The 16,774-nt window shown below is 45.3% G+C and overlaps 3 protein-coding genes across 3 annotated transcripts; 2 read left to right on the forward strand and 1 right to left on the reverse strand.

The window, feature by feature from the left end:
* The first annotated feature begins 882 nt into the window (after positions 1-882).
* On the forward strand, positions 883-2,024 carry LOC135637928 (uncharacterized). Its single transcript, XM_065150819.1, has 4 exons — positions 883-1,084; positions 1,185-1,236; positions 1,329-1,396; positions 1,468-2,024. The coding sequence occupies exons 1-4, from the start codon at positions 950-952 to the stop codon at positions 1,903-1,905; spliced, it is 693 nt and encodes a 230-aa protein (XP_065006891.1). The 5' UTR covers positions 883-949; the 3' UTR covers positions 1,906-2,024.
* Positions 2,025-2,778: 754 nt separating this feature from the next.
* On the forward strand, positions 2,779-10,185 carry LOC103978946 (importin subunit alpha-1b). Its single transcript, XM_009394920.3, has 10 exons — positions 2,779-3,144; positions 3,297-3,393; positions 3,485-3,576; positions 3,678-3,809; positions 3,957-4,142; positions 4,230-4,393; positions 4,477-4,555; positions 8,783-8,911; positions 9,100-9,227; positions 9,331-10,185. Exons 1-10 carry the CDS (start codon positions 2,932-2,934, stop codon positions 9,701-9,703), a joined length of 1,593 nt encoding a protein of 530 aa, XP_009393195.1. The 5' UTR covers positions 2,779-2,931; the 3' UTR covers positions 9,704-10,185.
* Positions 10,186-12,557: 2,372 nt separating this feature from the next.
* Positions 12,558-16,682, reverse strand: LOC103978945 (cellulose synthase-like protein D5). Its single transcript, XM_009394919.3, has 3 exons — positions 15,598-16,682; positions 14,622-15,426; positions 12,558-14,539 (listed from the first exon to the last, which is right to left on the reverse strand). The coding sequence occupies exons 1-3, from the start codon at positions 16,662-16,664 to the stop codon at positions 12,755-12,757; spliced, it is 3,657 nt and encodes a 1,218-aa protein (XP_009393194.2). The 5' UTR covers positions 16,665-16,682; the 3' UTR covers positions 12,558-12,754.
* Positions 16,683-16,774: the final 92 nt, after the last annotated feature.

Below are 16,774 nucleotides of genomic sequence, written 5' to 3' on the forward strand. Positions count from 1 at the left end.
GCGCGAGACCGCAGGTGTTGCTGTTGCTGCCAACTGTCATCCATGGCGTACCACAATGTCGTGCGTTGAAACTCGCGTGTCGCCGAGGTGGCACCACGAGGTTACGGATTCGACGGACTCTCTCCGTTAACCCTTATTACGCACGCCCAGTTTTGGTCGCTGGGCTACTCACCTCCCTACGACGCTAGCAAACGCTGGATGCGGGTCTCAAGACACGGAGTGAGTCCCAACCACTTTCCGCAACTTTTGTTCCTTGGAATTCAAAGAAAGGTTGGTGTGGACAATTTACCATTCCATCATCAAATCTTGGGTTGGAATCCAATCCGAATTAATATATCTTGTGCTTAATCTTCGTCAATTGATTGTCGGTCAGATTAGAAATATAGGAACTTTAATTGGCCAAAAGACCCTTTAAATCTATGCTTAAATCATGACTTATGAGCACTTGGGATGGGTATAGACAAGAGAGGAGGGATTCAATTGTGTAGGGGTAAATTCGTCTTTGCACTTCGAGAAAAAGGAAATGGCTACGTGAAGGAACCCAAAAGGAATGCCAGGAGCTACACAATGGTCGGCTGGGATTAAATCCATCAAAATACATCGACGGCCCCGATGAATCCTCCAAACTTCCAACGCATTAACCGTTCACGAAGGCTGGCTTTGCTTTCTCACGGAAACGGCTCACGAGGAACCCACGTGCCGAACATAACGGTAACCTCTCCGTCATCCTCTGCTTCCTCTCTCTCTCTCTCTGTGGCGAGCGCTTTTCAAACTCTCCCGCAAATGACGCTTTGGAAGTCCAACTCAACCATTCCATTCACCCAACCCCTCCGTCTATATGAGTTGCACACGGGGAATCAACCCGCTGCGCGAGGAAGAAGGACTACCATGTTGTCCGATCCATGCACATTGCTGAGCTTTCTGAGACCATGCCAAAAAAGCTAGAAAGATGGCGGAGGAGCTGGACAGCAGAGCGCAGCTCGCGAGGGAGATATGCTCCATATCATCCATGTTCACCGCTTGCACCCACCGCAGCCGCTCGCCCCGGCGACCACCCTTCGTTGACTGGTATCTCGTTCTCAGAGTTGAGTCCTAACATGCATGCACCTCTCCTTGTTCCTGCGATCCTTTGCTCGACAACCGTTTATTGATTGAATGAGAGGCATTTCAATGACGATTCATAGGTCGATGAAGAGGCCGGAATCGACGTCATACGCAGGCAATATCGTCGGCTGGGTATGGCTGTCGCAGCAGCAAATGCTCACATTTCTCTCTTGCTCTCTTGTTGGTTTCTCGGTAGCCTGGAATGATGACAGTTCTTTCTGCAGCGTTGCAGCTTCATCCGGACAAGAACAGACACCCCAAGGCTGAAGCTGCATTCAAGGTCGTCTCTGAGGTAAAGAGAGGCATCGACATCTGCTAAATCATGAGCCAAAGTTCCCTTGAACCTATGAATTCCACTTGCAGGCATATGAATGCTTGTCAGATGAAGTTGCAAGAAGAGCCTTCAACTCCGAGAGGCAAGACAAGTTCTGCAGGGAGTGCCATAGCAACTCAGAGAGGCAAAAGGCTGGAGTCCGAACAAAGCTGAGAAGAGCTGTGGCAGCTCTCAGAGAAGCTAAGAAGAGATTCCAAGAGGAGTGCAGAGTGATAGAACGCTGCTTGGAAGCCAACAAAGCAACCCAAGCAGGATCACCGCTCTTTGATCCCTCTGTCTACCTGCTCTACGATGGCTATCCACACTACCGCGATCGGGTGCTCGTGAACCCACGAGAGCAGGAGCAGCAGTTCCAGAGCGGCGATGGCGACAACCACAGAAGAAAAGGCAGATGCGAGTCACCTCTTTACGAGATCAGAACGGAGCGCAGAGCAGGAAGAACAATGGAGAGTAGTTTCAGATTCTGAGTTGAACATCGAAGTGGCTTCATGCGCAAGGCTTAATGTTGAATTGAGGATTGCAATTTATCTGGCGAATTTGTATCCCATTCTTTATCCAATCAATTCATTCATGAAAGTTCATGCAATCAAAAATCTTGACTCCCAGTTTTCTAGCAAATGTGAGAGTGGGTTTTTGTCAGGTGGATTAAGTGGATTAAGTGAGGTATATATATATATTTATAATATATATATAAATATATATATTATATATTATATACATATACATACATATACACACACACATACACACACACACATATATATAAGGAAATGGATCGTATCAATTGGTGACAGATCGACGCCGTCGATCCTTCGTCATCATCATCCAACGGTCAATGCTCATATTCACGGTCCACGATTAGCGGCAATGTTGTGATAATTGCAGAACCTCTCATTGGAGTAACTTTAGAACTCGCACCGGCGTTTACTTTACCGCGTCGGAATCGCCGGTCATTCTAGCGGTATCCTGCTCCTCGGAACGCTGTAAACAACCCAAAAGTACTCGTGGTATTAAAAGCACGACGTCACGTTTCATTCTTTTTCGTATCGCCACATCGGACGGTTCACTTTTAGTTAACCTTCTCCTATTAGTTCGCTGCTCCACCACTTCCTCCCACCATCCCTTTCGAAGGTTTGCTCACAGACTCGTCTCTGTGTCACCCACTCTGCTGATTGCTGCGATAACGGTGGACCCCTTGGTGCATTTGAGTGGTGTAAAACCGGGCAACGGGCTTAAGCGTCGTACTGATTCGAAAATAAATCTCGAATCTTAGGGTTTCGTCATCCCTGATCGCGGCCCCTTTTGCATTAATTCATTACCATTTCTAGCCTATAAAATGATCGCTCCTTCATTGAGCTCTGTTCTCTTTTGCGTTCGTTTCGGGCTCCGCTAGGGTTTGGGTTTCGCCCCCTCGTCCGTCGCCTAGGGTTTGCTCGATCTCGTGATTTGTCTTGTTGCTTGCGGTTGGTGAGGCGCGCGCCGGCGGAGAAAAAATGTCGCTGAGGCCGAGCGAGAGGGCGGAGGTCCGCCGGAATAAGTACAAGGTGGCCGTGGACGCGGAGGAGGGCCGGCGGCGCAGGGAGGACAACATGGTGGAGATCCGCAAGAACCGGCGGGAGGAGAGCCTCCAGAAGAAGCGGCGGGAGGGGATGCAGGCCCAGCCCCTCCCACAGACGGCCACCCACGCGTCCGTCATAGAGAAGAAGGTGACCTCCCGTCTGCCGATCCTTTGATTTATCATGGTTTTGAGTTGCAGATCAGTGGTCCGGATCGATACGATTCCGGGTGTTCGGGACTAGGGTTCTGGATTCCGAACGTGCGGTTTTCTCATTGCGCTATTCGATTTGGTCATCCGCAGTTGGAAAGCCTTCCCGCGATGGTGGCCGGTGTTTATTCTGATGATAGCACTCTGCAGTTAGAAGCAACCACGCAGTTCCGTAAACTGCTTTCGATAGGTATTAGTTTGATCAATATATTTGCAGTGTTTAGCTATTACGTTCTAAGAATATTAGCCATTCTGAATTGTTAAATGTGCCCATTAACCAGAGCGAAGCCCTCCGATCGAGGAGGTGATACAGTCGGGCGTTGTTCCACGATTCGTGGAGTTCCTTACAAGGGAAGATTATCCCCAACTTCAGGTTGGTATTTCTCCTAGAAAAGTAAATTTCACTTGATTGCGTCTTTTTCTTCCAGATTTTGTTCATTAATTTGTTTTGCTGCTTGTTCTGGTATGTGGCAGTTTGAGGCTGCTTGGGCACTCACCAATATTGCCTCCGGCACCTCAGAGAACACTAAGGTCGTGATAGATCATGGAGCAGTTCCCATTTTCGTTAAACTTCTCAGTTCCCCTAGTGATGATGTCCGTGAGCAGGTACAGTGTTATGCAAATTTTAAGTTTATTTTGGTATCATTTGTATTGTTTTGTTTTAGGTCTCTGTGTGTGTCTGCACATGCCCTCATGCGTGTGAATGTTTACTTGTAGGGTACAAATTAGCTAATAAATTTTATGACGGTGTAGGCGGTATGGGCTTTGGGGAATGTGGCTGGTGATTCCCCAAGATGCCGAGATCTTGTCCTTGGCAATGGAGCGTTATTCCCACTTCTTCAACAGTTGAATGAGCATGCCAAACTCTCCATGCTAAGGAATGCCACTTGGACCCTGTCAAATTTTTGCCGAGGGAAGCCACAGCCAGCCTTTGAGCAGGTTAGTACTAGATTCTGTGTGAGTTTATTGTTCATGATCTTCCAAAGCATTTCATGTTCGTAATAATTGTTGCTTTTTGATGAGCAGGTTAAGCCTGCTCTTCCAGCCCTTGAACGGCTAATTCATTCAAGCGATGAGGAAGTGCTTACAGATGCATGTTGGGCATTGTCATATTTGTCCGATGGTACCAACGACAAAATACAAGCTGTACTTGAGGCTGGTGTCTGTCCACGGCTTGTGGAGCTTCTTCTGTATGAATATATCAACTTTACTTTCTATTTGTGATTTCTTACTGTTTCAAGATGCTTATATTTGGTTATGATTTTTAATGCAGCCATCCTTCACCTTCTGTACTTATTCCAGCCCTTCGTACTGTTGGTAATATTGTGACAGGAGATGATGTACAGACACAGGTATGTTAAATCATCATTTGGTTTTTGTAATTTTTTCTGCTTTGAGATACTCGTTGTGTCGAGCTATTGTTTTCCTGCTGGTTGTTGATGTTACTTGCTAGGTTGAAAAGCCGACATGCTTAAGTTTAAACTTGTCTGGAAATTATATCATGGTGATGCCTGATCTTGTTGATATGGTACTAGATCTTTGCTAGTTACTGCACATATAAGTGACTGCAAATTTGTGATTATTCAATTGCAAGTAAGTTTACGTGGATGGTTGTGAAATGCATGAGGGTATCTTATTTTTAATTACTTGCATTAACTTGTATATATATTATTATTTGTGCTATAGAAATTAATGTTTGGTACATTTGGACTCATGCTTGTATGTGGTGACTGGGTGTAGACCAATTTTGCATGCTTTTTATGTATATGATTTATTCTTTTGTATATGTACACCTTGCAACTTCTTAAAACAACTTGATGAGTAAAATGGAAGATTGGATGTTATTATGGGCTGCCACACAATATCTTCTTGGTTATATGTCCATGTTTCAACATGGCATGTTCTACATTTAATTGTTTGACCTTAAGTATGGTTGGGATCACTGGTCTCGCTCATGGCACATGATAGTTTGCATTTACATTTATTTGGATGAGTACACACATTCTTGGATTATGCTATCATTTGGAATCTGCTTTTTGCATTTGAAACTCATCCATGCTATTTGGTAGAAAAATATATCATATCAATTAAAACTATATTTAAAGTTAGATTTCTATGAGTTGTAACTGGTAAGTAGTGTCACTCCAGTGGGAGACAGAATGGCTTATCCTGAACTTGTAAAGTTTTGATGGTTGATTATGTCAATTCATATCTTGTTTTATTTTCTTATGTATCTCATTTCCCATTTGAACTCTTATGAGATAAATTGTTAAATGCTAAAATCATTATGACGAAAGGAACCAGTCTTTGGGTGAGTCCAACATCTGAAAGCTGTTATTTTTATTAGTGTGTGAATGCTTGCACACGTCTCTCTCTGCAAATGGCAGTCAGATGGCAGTAAGCACAACGACTCAATAATATACCATGACATTATCCTTTATTTAATAAATTACTGACTTTATGTGGAAAATTTTGTCTATATTCTCAATAGAATCACAAAGCATTCACCATCAATATTGCAAATGAGAAGTTAGTTAAGCTATTCTGCCGAAGGATAATAAGAATGAGCTTATTTAATATAAGCGGTTGTGTACAATCAAGGTTCGCAATACCATACTATATCGACGTTTGCTCGGTACGGTACGGAACGGTATACCGAGCGATATATATATATATATATATATAATTATATTATATATCTATATAACTTGGCGACATCGTCTCTCTCTTCTCGCAGGCGGTATATATATAAAAATTAATATATATATAAGATTATATATATATTTATATATTTTATTTAAAAGGCGACGTCGCATCACCTTTTTCTAATATATATATATATATATATATATTTTTTTTTTTTTTTTTCGTTCCGTCTGGTAGCGGGCGGTCCGCGTATCGGTATGTCGTCGGACCGGTATGTACCGCCCGTACTGGATGGTATCATTCGGTATTGCCTACCTTGGTGTACATTATGATTACTTTTGCAAGAACAGTTGTTTCCTGCTTAAAATTTGTACTTTCCAGTCTGCCTTTGATTTTGGATTCATTTTTATGCTGTGAAACTGCTGGTAGTGGTCTTAAGTGTTCAAGCAGTCTGATATATATCATATTGGCTACATAATATGATTCAATAATTAGAGTGAGTAGATGAAGTGAGGGATTAGGAGGCGAGGAGAGAAGGAAGGTAGTTGAAAAGAGGAAGATGGGGGAGAGGAAAGTTGAGTGGATGTAGACTTACCAATGCCATTATGTGGATGCTGCTTCATCCAATCCGCTTTCTCTTGATCATCCTTCATTGGGGTTATAGGGTGTGTATATATAGAGGGAGGAAAAGGGGGGAAAGTAGTTAAGAGAGGGCATTGTTTCCACACCTCATCTTGATGATTCATATTTAGAACTGGGTTGTTTCCAGCAAGTTATTGTTCTATTTCTAAAAAATTGTATCAGATATTGTTAATTCTTATTTTTAAAGTTGGTTTAATACATGAGGCTCCTGCCAATGCAGGTATGTAAAAGGTTCATATATATATATATATATATATAGTCTTACCCTTGAAAGTAGAGCTTGTTTTTGCTGCTCAAATACCCGTCACTTAAGTTACAAATGGCATTGTTTTATGGAACCAAGTTGCCTCAGTATTTGAAATCTTTTATGGCTATTTATAAAAAAATGTTTTTAAATTTTTAATTATTTTTATTGTGTAACCTTTGGGTTGATCCTTTACTTGTGTTCTATCAGTATAGTTGGTTACTCATGTTCATGCATTTTATAATCCTGGTATTCCGACAAGTTTCCAAATTAACTGTTATTGTTTGTTCTTAATGATTTTGGATTCATTTTTATGCTGTGAAACTGCTGGTAGTGGTCTTAAGTGTTCAAGCAGTCTGATATATATCATATTGGCTACATAATATGATTCAATAATTAGAGTGAGTAGATGAAGTGAGGGATTAGGAGGCGAGGAGAGAAGGAAGGTAGTTGAAAAGAGGAAGATGGGGGAGAGGAAAGTTGAGTGGATGTAGACTTACCAATGCCATTATGTGGATGCTGCTTCATCCAATCCGCTTTCTCTTGATCATCCTTCATTGGGGTTATAGGGTGTGTATATATAGAGGGAGGAAAAGGGGGGAAAGTAGTTAAGAGAGGGCATTGTTTCCACACCTCATCTTGATGATTCATATTTAGAACTGGGTTGTTTCCAGCAAGTTATTGTTCTATTTCTAAAAAATTGTATCAGATATTGTTAATTCTTATTTTTAAAGTTGGTTTAATACATGAGGCTCCTGCCAATGCAGGTATGTAAAAGGTTCATATATATATATATATATATATAGTCTTACCCTTGAAAGTAGAGCTTGTTTTTGCTGCTCAAATACCCGTCACTTAAGTTACAAATGGCATTGTTTTATGGAACCAAGTTGCCTCAGTATTTGAAATCTTTTATGGCTATTTATAAAAAAATGTTTTTAAATTTTTAATTATTTTTATTGTGTAACCTTTGGGTTGATCCTTTACTTGTGTTCTATCAGTATAGTTGGTTACTCATGTTCATGCATTTTATAATCCTGGTATTCCGACAAGTTTCCAAATTAACTGTTATTGTTTGTTCTTAATGATTTTGGATTCATTTTTATGCTGTGAAACTGCTGGTAGTGGTCTTAAGTGTTCAAGCAGTCTGATATATATCATATTGGCTACATAATATGATTCAATAATTAGAGTGAGTAGATGAAGTGAGGGATTAGGAGGCGAGGAGAGAAGGAAGGTAGTTGAAAAGAGGAAGATGGGGGAGAGGAAAGTTGAGTGGATGTAGACTTACCAATGCCATTATGTGGATGCTGCTTCATCCAATCCGCTTTCTCTTGATCATCCTTCATTGGGGTTATAGGGTGTGTATATATAGAGGGAGGAAAAGGGGGGAAAGTAGTTAAGAGAGGGCATTGTTTCCACACCTCATCTTGATGATTCATATTTAGAACTGGGTTGTTTCCAGCAAGTTATTGTTCTATTTCTAAAAAATTGTATCAGATATTGTTAATTCTTATTTTTAAAGTTGGTTTAATACATGAGGCTCCTGCCAATGCAGGTATGTAAAAGGTTCATATATATATATATATATATATAGTCTTACCCTTGAAAGTAGAGCTTGTTTTTGCTGCTCAAATACCCGTCACTTAAGTTACAAATGGCATTGTTTTATGGAACCAAGTTGCCTCAGTATTTGAAATCTTTTATGGCTATTTATAAAAAAATGTTTTTAAATTTTTAATTATTTTTATTGTGTAACCTTTGGGTTGATCCTTTACTTGTGTTCTATCAGTATAGTTGGTTACTCATGTTCATGCATTTTATAATCCTGGTATTCCGACAAGTTTCCAAATTAACTGTTATTGTTTGTTCTTAATGATTGTGATCCAGCTTTCTATCAAGATGCTCGAGGCATGCTTATTTTTTAATATTTAACTGAATTCTATATGGATCTTCTGTGTTCTTTGAATCTGTTTTATTGTATGTTTTTTAGTTGTTCCTATTTTCTCTTTCTTTCTAATTGTTGAGCTTGTGGTTTTCACTGTAGTATGTTATCAATCACCAAGCTCTTCCTTGTCTCCTGAACCTCCTGACTCACAACCATAAGAAAAGCATCAAGAAGGAAGCTTGCTGGACCATATCAAACATCACAGCTGGAAACAAGGAACAGATCCAGGTACATCCGACAAAAATGGATATAACTGATTAATAGCATGTGCATTGATCAGGATCGGTAAACAATGCTGACACAGCAATCCGAGCCTTTTGATCCTGTTGTTCCAATTTCCTTGAGTCTGTACCAACTGTATGAAAATATATCTCTTCAATAGACTGTAATTTTATTTGATATTGAATTGATTGCAGGCTGTGATAGCTGCTGGTATTATTGGTCCACTAGTGCATCTACTGCAGACTGCAGAGTTTGATATCAAGAAAGAAGCAGCATGGGCCATATCTAATGCAACTTCGGGTGGTAACCATGATCAGATAAAGTATGCGCATTATCCTTCTCTGTGTGCATGTTGTATTTGCTTCTTTTTAAAGGCTATACAAGTTTAATTTCATAGACTAATTGGTTCTTATTGTCGTCACCAGATATTTAGTTAGTCAGGGTTGTGTAAAGCCCTTGTGTGATCTCCTGGTCTGCCCAGACCCAAGGATTGTCACTGTTTGCTTGGAAGGGCTTGAGAATATTTTGAAAGTTGGTGAAGCGGAGAAGAACCTTGGTGCTAGTGGAGATGTGAACTTGTATGCACAGATGATTGAGGAAGCTGAGGGCTTGGAGAAGATTGAGAATCTTCAAAGCCATGATAATACTGAGATCTATGAGAAAGCTGTGAAGATTCTTGAGACGTATTGGTTGGAGGAGGATGATGCAATGCCTACAGGTGATGCTGCTCAAACTGGATTCCACTTTGGGAACAATGGCCAGAATACAGCTCCTCCCGGTGGATTCAACTTCGGCTGAGAATTGGTACGAAGATGTTGTACTCTCAGGTGACAATCATATTATTAAAGGGCTGATGATCATTACCGTATGGATCCTCTTGTGCCTAGATTGCAGGTTTCTTCTCTGGTGACTGCTAGTATCATTGTCCCAGCACCAGGAAATGGTTCCAGTCAGAAGTCAGTGGGGTGGGGGGTCGGGGGTCGGGGGTGGGGGTGGAGTTGTGTCATTGTGAGTTCGAGTCATGTTGTCCGAGGTGGGAGTGTGTGTGGTGTTGGTGTTTATGAGGAGGTGGTGACAATAAAAGGTCTTATGAAAATGTCATGTGTTAGCACATTTTGGTTCTCTCCCATTTGAATGATTGTATGCTCTACTAGTTTATGAGTTGCAGGTAAGAGGACATCTATGAGTCGCAGGTGATATAAATGCAAGTTAACAACATCATTTTGCCTTCTGTATATTATGAGCTTTCTATAAGGTTGCAATGAGATTGTTGTCGGTCAGAGTTTTTGAGCGTCGTTTGTCATGCAAGTCTTATCAATTATTTTTGTATCATTACATTTGCTGAAATGAAATCCATATTTTCGCATATTAGATTTTTTTCTTTTGTCTATGTTGCTGTTATGCAGCACGTCGACTTTGGGCGGAAACTCTGTTTTTAGTAACCATAAGAATGTGATTTTAGCTTCTTTGGATCATGATTTGTGTTCAGTTACATAAGAGTTAGAATATGGGTTAAATATCAAATGTGAATATTGATTGATTAATTGATTTGATTTTATAGGAAAATAAGAGTATTCTTTTTGAGAGGGATAAACTTTCTCTTTTATAAAATCCCTTTTCGATATGATAGTGGAGGGATAGCATATCCTTTTTTCGGAGGGCATCGATTGGATTAAGCTACATATCATATCCTAAGAACGGTAACTAGGCATGTATTGTGATCATTGATGATGTACTAGGGGAGGATAATAGTTTAAGGGGTAGTTGGGGATGAGTACAAGATGCTTTCCTTTTGGAATATTCATGAGAGTCCGAGGGATAGCTTAGGGTGGTTATAAATCACCTCTTCCGTTGAGGTCAAGTATAAAAACACACCCTCAATTCTAGATAGGAATTATTGAAATCGAGAACACCTCTTCCGTTGAGTCCAAGGGGTAGCTTGAGCGTATGAGAGATCAGCTAGGGAACGACTTCTAAGTAACATCTCGGGAGGAGATGTTTTTCACCTCAAATGACTTTGCACATACTGAACACAATCACATCAGGGTCGAATTACACCCGAGGAGCATGAGTTGGGAAAACTCAACCCATTACAATGGAGACTCGAGCCTAATTACATCCGAGATTTGTGAGTCGGGAAAACTTGACTCGTGCTAGAAGACCTATTATGACGGAGGGTCATGGTGAATGGCACCCGAGTCGTGTAAGTCAAAAAAACTCTACCCATGCTGGAAGACTCGCTATGGCAAAGGCTCGGATCGAATTACGCTCGAGGCACATGAGTTAAGGAAACTCGACTTGCGCTAAAAGACCTACTACGGTGGAGGCTCGAGCTAAATTATGCGTAAGACGTATGAGTTGGGAAAACTCAACCCACCCTAGAAGACTTGCTATAGTGAAGGGTCAAGGCGAATGGCGCTTGAGTCACATAAGTCAGAAAAACTTGATTCGTGCTAGAAGACCCTCTATGACGAAGACTTGAGCCGAATTACGCTCGAGGCACGTGAGTCGAGAAAACTTGACCTGCACTAAAAGACCTATTACGGCGAAGGGTCAGGTCAAATGATGCTTGAGACATGTGAGTCATAAAAACTTGACTCGCTACAGTGGAGGCTTGAACCAAATTGTGTCAAAGGTGTGTGAGTCGAGAAAACTCGACCCACGTTAAAATACCTACTATAGCGGAGGGTCAAGATGAATAACACCCGAGTCATATGAGTCGAAAAAACTTGATTCGCATTAGAAGACCCATTAAGGCAGAGGCATAAGAGGAAATGTGCCCAAAGCACATGAGTCGAAAAAACTAGATCGCTGCATCCACTCGAAGCGTGAAAATCAAGTTCACCAAGGAACAATACATTCAATAAGCCAAATGAACTACACGTTACACTTTGAACTCCACTTACAAGAGCCCCGAAGTATGACGAGAAGGGGGGAGGGGGGGGGGGGACAAATGATAGCGAATACACAATCAGTTAGTCATTGCCCGTCATGCCAACACCCATCATGGAAGGAAAAGTTTCAAACGGCCTGCCACCCACTTGCCCGTGCAGATAGGAGTCCAAGGGATAACTCGGGTGGGTTTCAAATCACCTCTCATGCAAAATCTTCATGAGAATATTCTACTATTCTAAGATTAAATATAAAACTATATCCTCAACTTCGGGAGGGGGGGGGTTGAAATCGAGAATATAGACTATAGAAATTAACCTCGGGATTAACTTGAATGTACGAGAGACTAACTTGGAAAGTCTCTTTTGACTTCGATCTTTATATAAGTATTATCTCTGAAAAAAATACTTTTCACCTTAAATAATTCTATGTAAATAATATCTGCGTATAAATCAGGACCATGTCGCGCTGACAGGGACGTCAGCCGCATTTTCCCTCGACAAAACCAGAATTCTAAACACCACTGCAGTATTCTCTCCATTTGAGTGAGTTTCACATCCGTCCACCAGTTACTCCACTTTGAGTTCATTCAATTACTTGAACCAAAACAGATGATGGAGCAGAACATCTTACAACATTGTATGAACGAAACGGAAAAAACTGCACGCGGCTAGAAGTTGGAATACAGAGTCTGTAGAAAAATGTCATGGAAGAAACTCTTAGAAAGAACAATCTGCAATCTAGGAGAAAGAGAAAAGAATAAAGATACACATTGATCTTAAGGCAATTCTAGCATAATCTTGACAGAACAACCATCTAATTAAAAGATGTACACATACTAAACTAGTAAACATTTCATGAACCAGAACTTCATGAACAACTCTCTTCTGTTACATTGCAGACAAGCATCTGTTTGCAGGTAGAAGAATGTGCTGCTGCTGCTGCTGCTTCCACCAATCAAGGAAACTGGAAGCTCATGTAATCCCTTCTTGCCCCAGCTGGGGGGCTGATGTACACCCAGAGCAAAGACACCACAATGGAGATCAACCCAGACCACACAAACACGATGGTCGGCACCTTCCCCCTCCTCCCCATCAACCCTTTAGCAAACGGGTACAGATGGCACAGCACCCAGAAGCTGAAGAACACCCCTCCCGCAAGCTTACTCCACTGCGGGAATTGGCTGTACATCGTCCTCGCAATCCCCACGGCTATGGCTATCGTGTTCACCATCATGATCGTGATCGGGGGAACCATCAGATAGCTCCACTTCACCATGTACAGCTCCGCCAAGGCGTCCTCCCCGTCGTCGGTCGCCGGCTTCGACGTCAGGGTGAACGATATGTCCACCCCGGCAATCACCTTCAGCAGGCCTTGGAGCACCGCAGCGGGGTGCGCGCTGGTGCCTCCGATCAACCAGAACTGCTCGTTCCTCCACCACTCGTGCAGTGTGATCCCCGACCACTTGATCTCCAGCAGCGCCAGCAAGCAGAGAGTGAGGGTGATGGCCAGGAGGAAGATTAGGAATGTTATGCTCAGAGACTGCACGATGAACTGGCCTGTGAACAGGGAGATCGCCGGTAGCACGCAGTAGACGGTGAGGAAGATGGAGGTGAAGGGGTAGATGCCGACGCTGAAGTAGGCCACCCGCTGCAGGAACTTCATCCGCCTGCTGGCGAAGAGCGCGTTGTTCTGCGAGAAGAAGATCTCGACGGAGCCCGTGGCCCATCGGAGCACCTGATGCAGCCTGTCGGTGAGGTTTATGGGAGCTGTTCCTCTGAAAGCGTCGCGCTTGGTGACGCAGTAGATGGACCTCCACCCCCGGTTGTGCATCCTGTAACCCGTCACCACGTCCTCCGTGACCGAGCCGTAGATCCACCCAACTCGCCCGCCCCACTCCGTCTTGTCCTCGTAGAAGCAGGAGATGACGCTGATCGCTTCGGCGACCGTCGCGGCGTCGAGCGGCTCCCGCGGCACCGCCAGAGAGCCGGCCGGCCTGCCCTGTCCAGCTCCGGCCATGTCCTGCAGCAGTCTACCTTGGTATTCAGCTACCGGAATGGACGCCACCAGGGTGGCCGAGCTCCCAAACCTCTTCGGCAGAAGCGCCGACTCGACATCCCCTTCGTCGTTGTCGTCATCTCCGATGGGCGGCAGTACGATGTCGTTCTCCTCTCGGTCATGCTTCTTCCCCATCGTGGGCTTCCTAAGCAGGAAAAGCTTGGTCTTCTTCCTTCCGAACCATCCATGGTGCTCGGTGGCACGGGGCGGGCTGAACCCGTAGAGGGCCGTCCTTCGAAAGATGCAGCCAGTGCCGACGTACATCGGGCCTTGCAGTCCGTCCATGGCCCTCATGGTGACGTCGAAGAAGACCAAGTTGTGGTTGGCGTATCTGTCGCTGGGGTCGACGCCCTCGAACCTCTGAGGGAACTGGACGTAGCAGATCCTGTCGCCGCCCCGGTCAAGCATGAAGCACATGCCTTCTCTCAGAGCCAAGGAGTTGTAGATGTAGTGATCGCAGTCCAGGTTGAGGATGAAGGGGCCGTTCGACATAATGGCGCTCGTCCTGACGAGAGCGTTCATGGCGCCCGCCTTCTTGTTGTGATCGTATCCCGGTCTCTTCTCCCGCGAGACGTAGACGAGCATCGGGAGTCTGACGTCCACGTCGGTGGTGTCGACGAGGTTGTTCTCTTGGGTCGCGGCGGTGCCCATCACTGGTTCGGAGTTGGGAGGAGCAAGCATTACCTGCGCACGATGATGAGATGAGATCCATATCCTACCTACGACACTGAAATTGATGCAGAGAGAGGCACGATCGCCACTGTACCTGAATGATACCGGCATGATCGCCTCTGGAGTGATCTGCCGCAGTCGAAAACCATGTCCCAGGCCAGTGTGATCCGTCGGACATCCAGGTTGCCTTGACGAACTCGGTGGGCTCAGAGACGTCCTCCTTCACCTCCTCCCACTTCTTCTTAGCTCGTAGCTCTTCGTGGGCATTGTAAGCGTCGGACCGCCTCCTGATGGATTCCGGCAGAGAGTTTATACGCACTCTGAACTCATCGTACTCCCTCTTCACCTTCCTCCTCTCTCGGACGAAGTCCAGCCGGACTTTGTTCTTTAGGAAGTCGCGTTTCTGGCCAAAGTAGGCCTCGGGATTCCTCGGCTCTATGGCGTGCTTCCTGCAGAAGGGGACCCAAATCCTCGCGAAGCTTGCCGTCTCCGCAAGAGCTTCAAACGTGAGAAGAGAACCGCCGTCGTCTGACAGGTAGCAAGCAAGCTTCTCGACAGGGTAGTCGACGGCGAGGATGGAGAGGATGGTGTTTGCCGTGACGAGAGGGGGCTCCTTCTCTGGATCTGCAGTGGAGACGAAGACATCTACTCCAGGGAGATCGGACCGGCCTTTGGGATTGCGGATGCTTGGGGACTCGAAGCGCTCCTTGAGAACCGAGAGGTCGGTGGCGCGGTTCACTGGGCAGAGCTTGGGAAGCTGGTCTAACAGCCAAGAGAAGGCAAACCAGACCTCGCAGGCCACAGACATGGCCCATAGCCATATAGCGTCGTGATTTGGGTGCCGGATTCTCCAGGTCAGGAAGAGGCCGAGGGCGACGAGGCGAATGAAGATGAGCAACCTGAGACTCAAGAATTGGAAACAAGTCATTTCTGAACCTAAAAATCTCAAATTTTTTTTTCGCCAATCTTAACTGCATGAAGAAAAAGACAAACATAAATGCATGGTTTGTGATTTCTAATGAATCAATGCTTAATCATGTTCAAGATCTGTTCTTTGAATCCTCTGTTACCTGTATGGGCTGAGAATTGCTTGGGACACTCCCTTCTTCCTGGTAAGCGGCCTCCTGCATCTTCCCTCGAAGTCGGGCGGCTCCTCGAACCCCTTGAACCCCACGCCACCACCGCCGTTCCCATCTCTCGGCCACACCGCATTCCCGTAGCCGTAAGTGCCCTTGGTCTCGAAAAGCCAGCGGTTGTGGTCGAAATCCCCTCCCTGGTTCGGGGCGCCTTTCATCGATTTCACGATCGAGAGCCTCCTCCCGGCCTTGAACTCTGCCATGGAGGTCAGGGGAAGGGGTCGGTCCTCGGTCTCCGATGCCGAGTCCTCGTCGTCGGTCACCGTCCCGTAGGGCTCCTTGCACCCGGGACACTGACCCCCGCCGCTCCCGGCGCACTCCAGGTAGCAGTCCTTGCATATCATGAACCCGCACTCGCACGGAGGCTTGGATCCGCTGAGGAACGCCCCGCCGTCGCAGCCCTTCATCTTGCAGAACATCCCGGTGGACTTGGCCACCGAGGCGCCGTCCGCGGAGCACTCGATGACGTGGCCGCGGGTGACGCAGTTCAACCCACCGGTGAAGATGGTGCCGGAGATGTAGCTCCGCTGGGGCCGCGACTCCGGCTCGAGGGCCTCCTCGGCCTCCGCCGCCGCCGCCGCCTGGCGGTCGGGGGTCGGCGGGATGTGGACGGTGTAGCGGACAAACTCGGAGGTCAGTTCTTGACTCTCGTCGTTAGCAGCCATGGAGCAGTACCTTCCGCCGCCACCGCCGCTGGAGACACGGTGGCTGCTCCGCCTGGCGGCGGCCGCTGGGGAGTCAGGGGTGTTGGAGAAGGAGTGGCGCGGGACCGGGCTCGTCAAGCCGATGCTCCGCCTGAGGGCCCCATCCCCACCTCCCTTCCCGCCGGACGAAGACACGGTGATCGTCACCGGAGAAGCAGGAGACGACGCCCGCCGAGCCATCATTCCCCCTCTTCCCGCTTCTTCGAGATCAAGAAAAGGCAAAACGAAGCAGTGATCGAAGCAAGGAGACAATGTAAGAGACGAAGAGGAGGAGGAGAGCGGAGCCTGAGAGCGCATAAACTAATTTTGACAAGGATTTAAAGAACGTTGAAGCCGAGACGGTAAGTAAAGCGGGTTTGAAGGCGGAAAGAAAAAGAAGAGCAGACAAAAACCGAAGCGCAACGGAA

The sequence above is a fragment of the Musa acuminata genome, chromosome BXJ1-3 (genome assembly GCF_036884655.1).
Source record: "Musa acuminata AAA Group cultivar baxijiao chromosome BXJ1-3, Cavendish_Baxijiao_AAA, whole genome shotgun sequence".
Lineage (NCBI taxonomy): Eukaryota > Viridiplantae > Streptophyta > Magnoliopsida > Zingiberales > Musaceae > Musa > Musa acuminata.

Coding starts and splice junctions, on each gene's coding strand:
- LOC103978945 (XM_009394919.3), bottom strand. CDS start 16,664: ATGCGCTCTCAGGCTCCGCTCTCCTCCTCCTCTTCGTCTCTTACATTG. Junction 15,427..15,597: donor GCAATTCTCAGCCCATACAG/GTAACAGAGGAT, acceptor CTTGAGTCTCAG/GTTGCTCATCTTCATTCGCC. Junction 14,540..14,621: donor ATCATGCCGGTATCATTCAG/GTACAGTGGCGA, acceptor CATCGTGCGCAG/GTAATGCTTGCTCCTCCCAA.
- LOC135637928 (XM_065150819.1), top strand. CDS start 950: ATGGCGGAGGAGCTGGACAGCAGAGCGCAGCTCGCGAGGGAGATATGC. Junction 1,237..1,328: donor CAGGCAATATCGTCGGCTGG/GTATGGCTGTCG, acceptor TTCTTTCTGCAG/CGTTGCAGCTTCATCCGGAC. Junction 1,397..1,467: donor CATTCAAGGTCGTCTCTGAG/GTAAAGAGAGGC, acceptor TTCCACTTGCAG/GCATATGAATGCTTGTCAGA.
- LOC103978946 (XM_009394920.3), top strand. CDS start 2,932: ATGTCGCTGAGGCCGAGCGAGAGGGCGGAGGTCCGCCGGAATAAGTAC. Junction 3,394..3,484: donor CCGTAAACTGCTTTCGATAG/GTATTAGTTTGA, acceptor CCCATTAACCAG/AGCGAAGCCCTCCGATCGAG. Junction 4,394..4,476: donor CGGCTTGTGGAGCTTCTTCT/GTATGAATATAT, acceptor TTTTTAATGCAG/CCATCCTTCACCTTCTGTAC.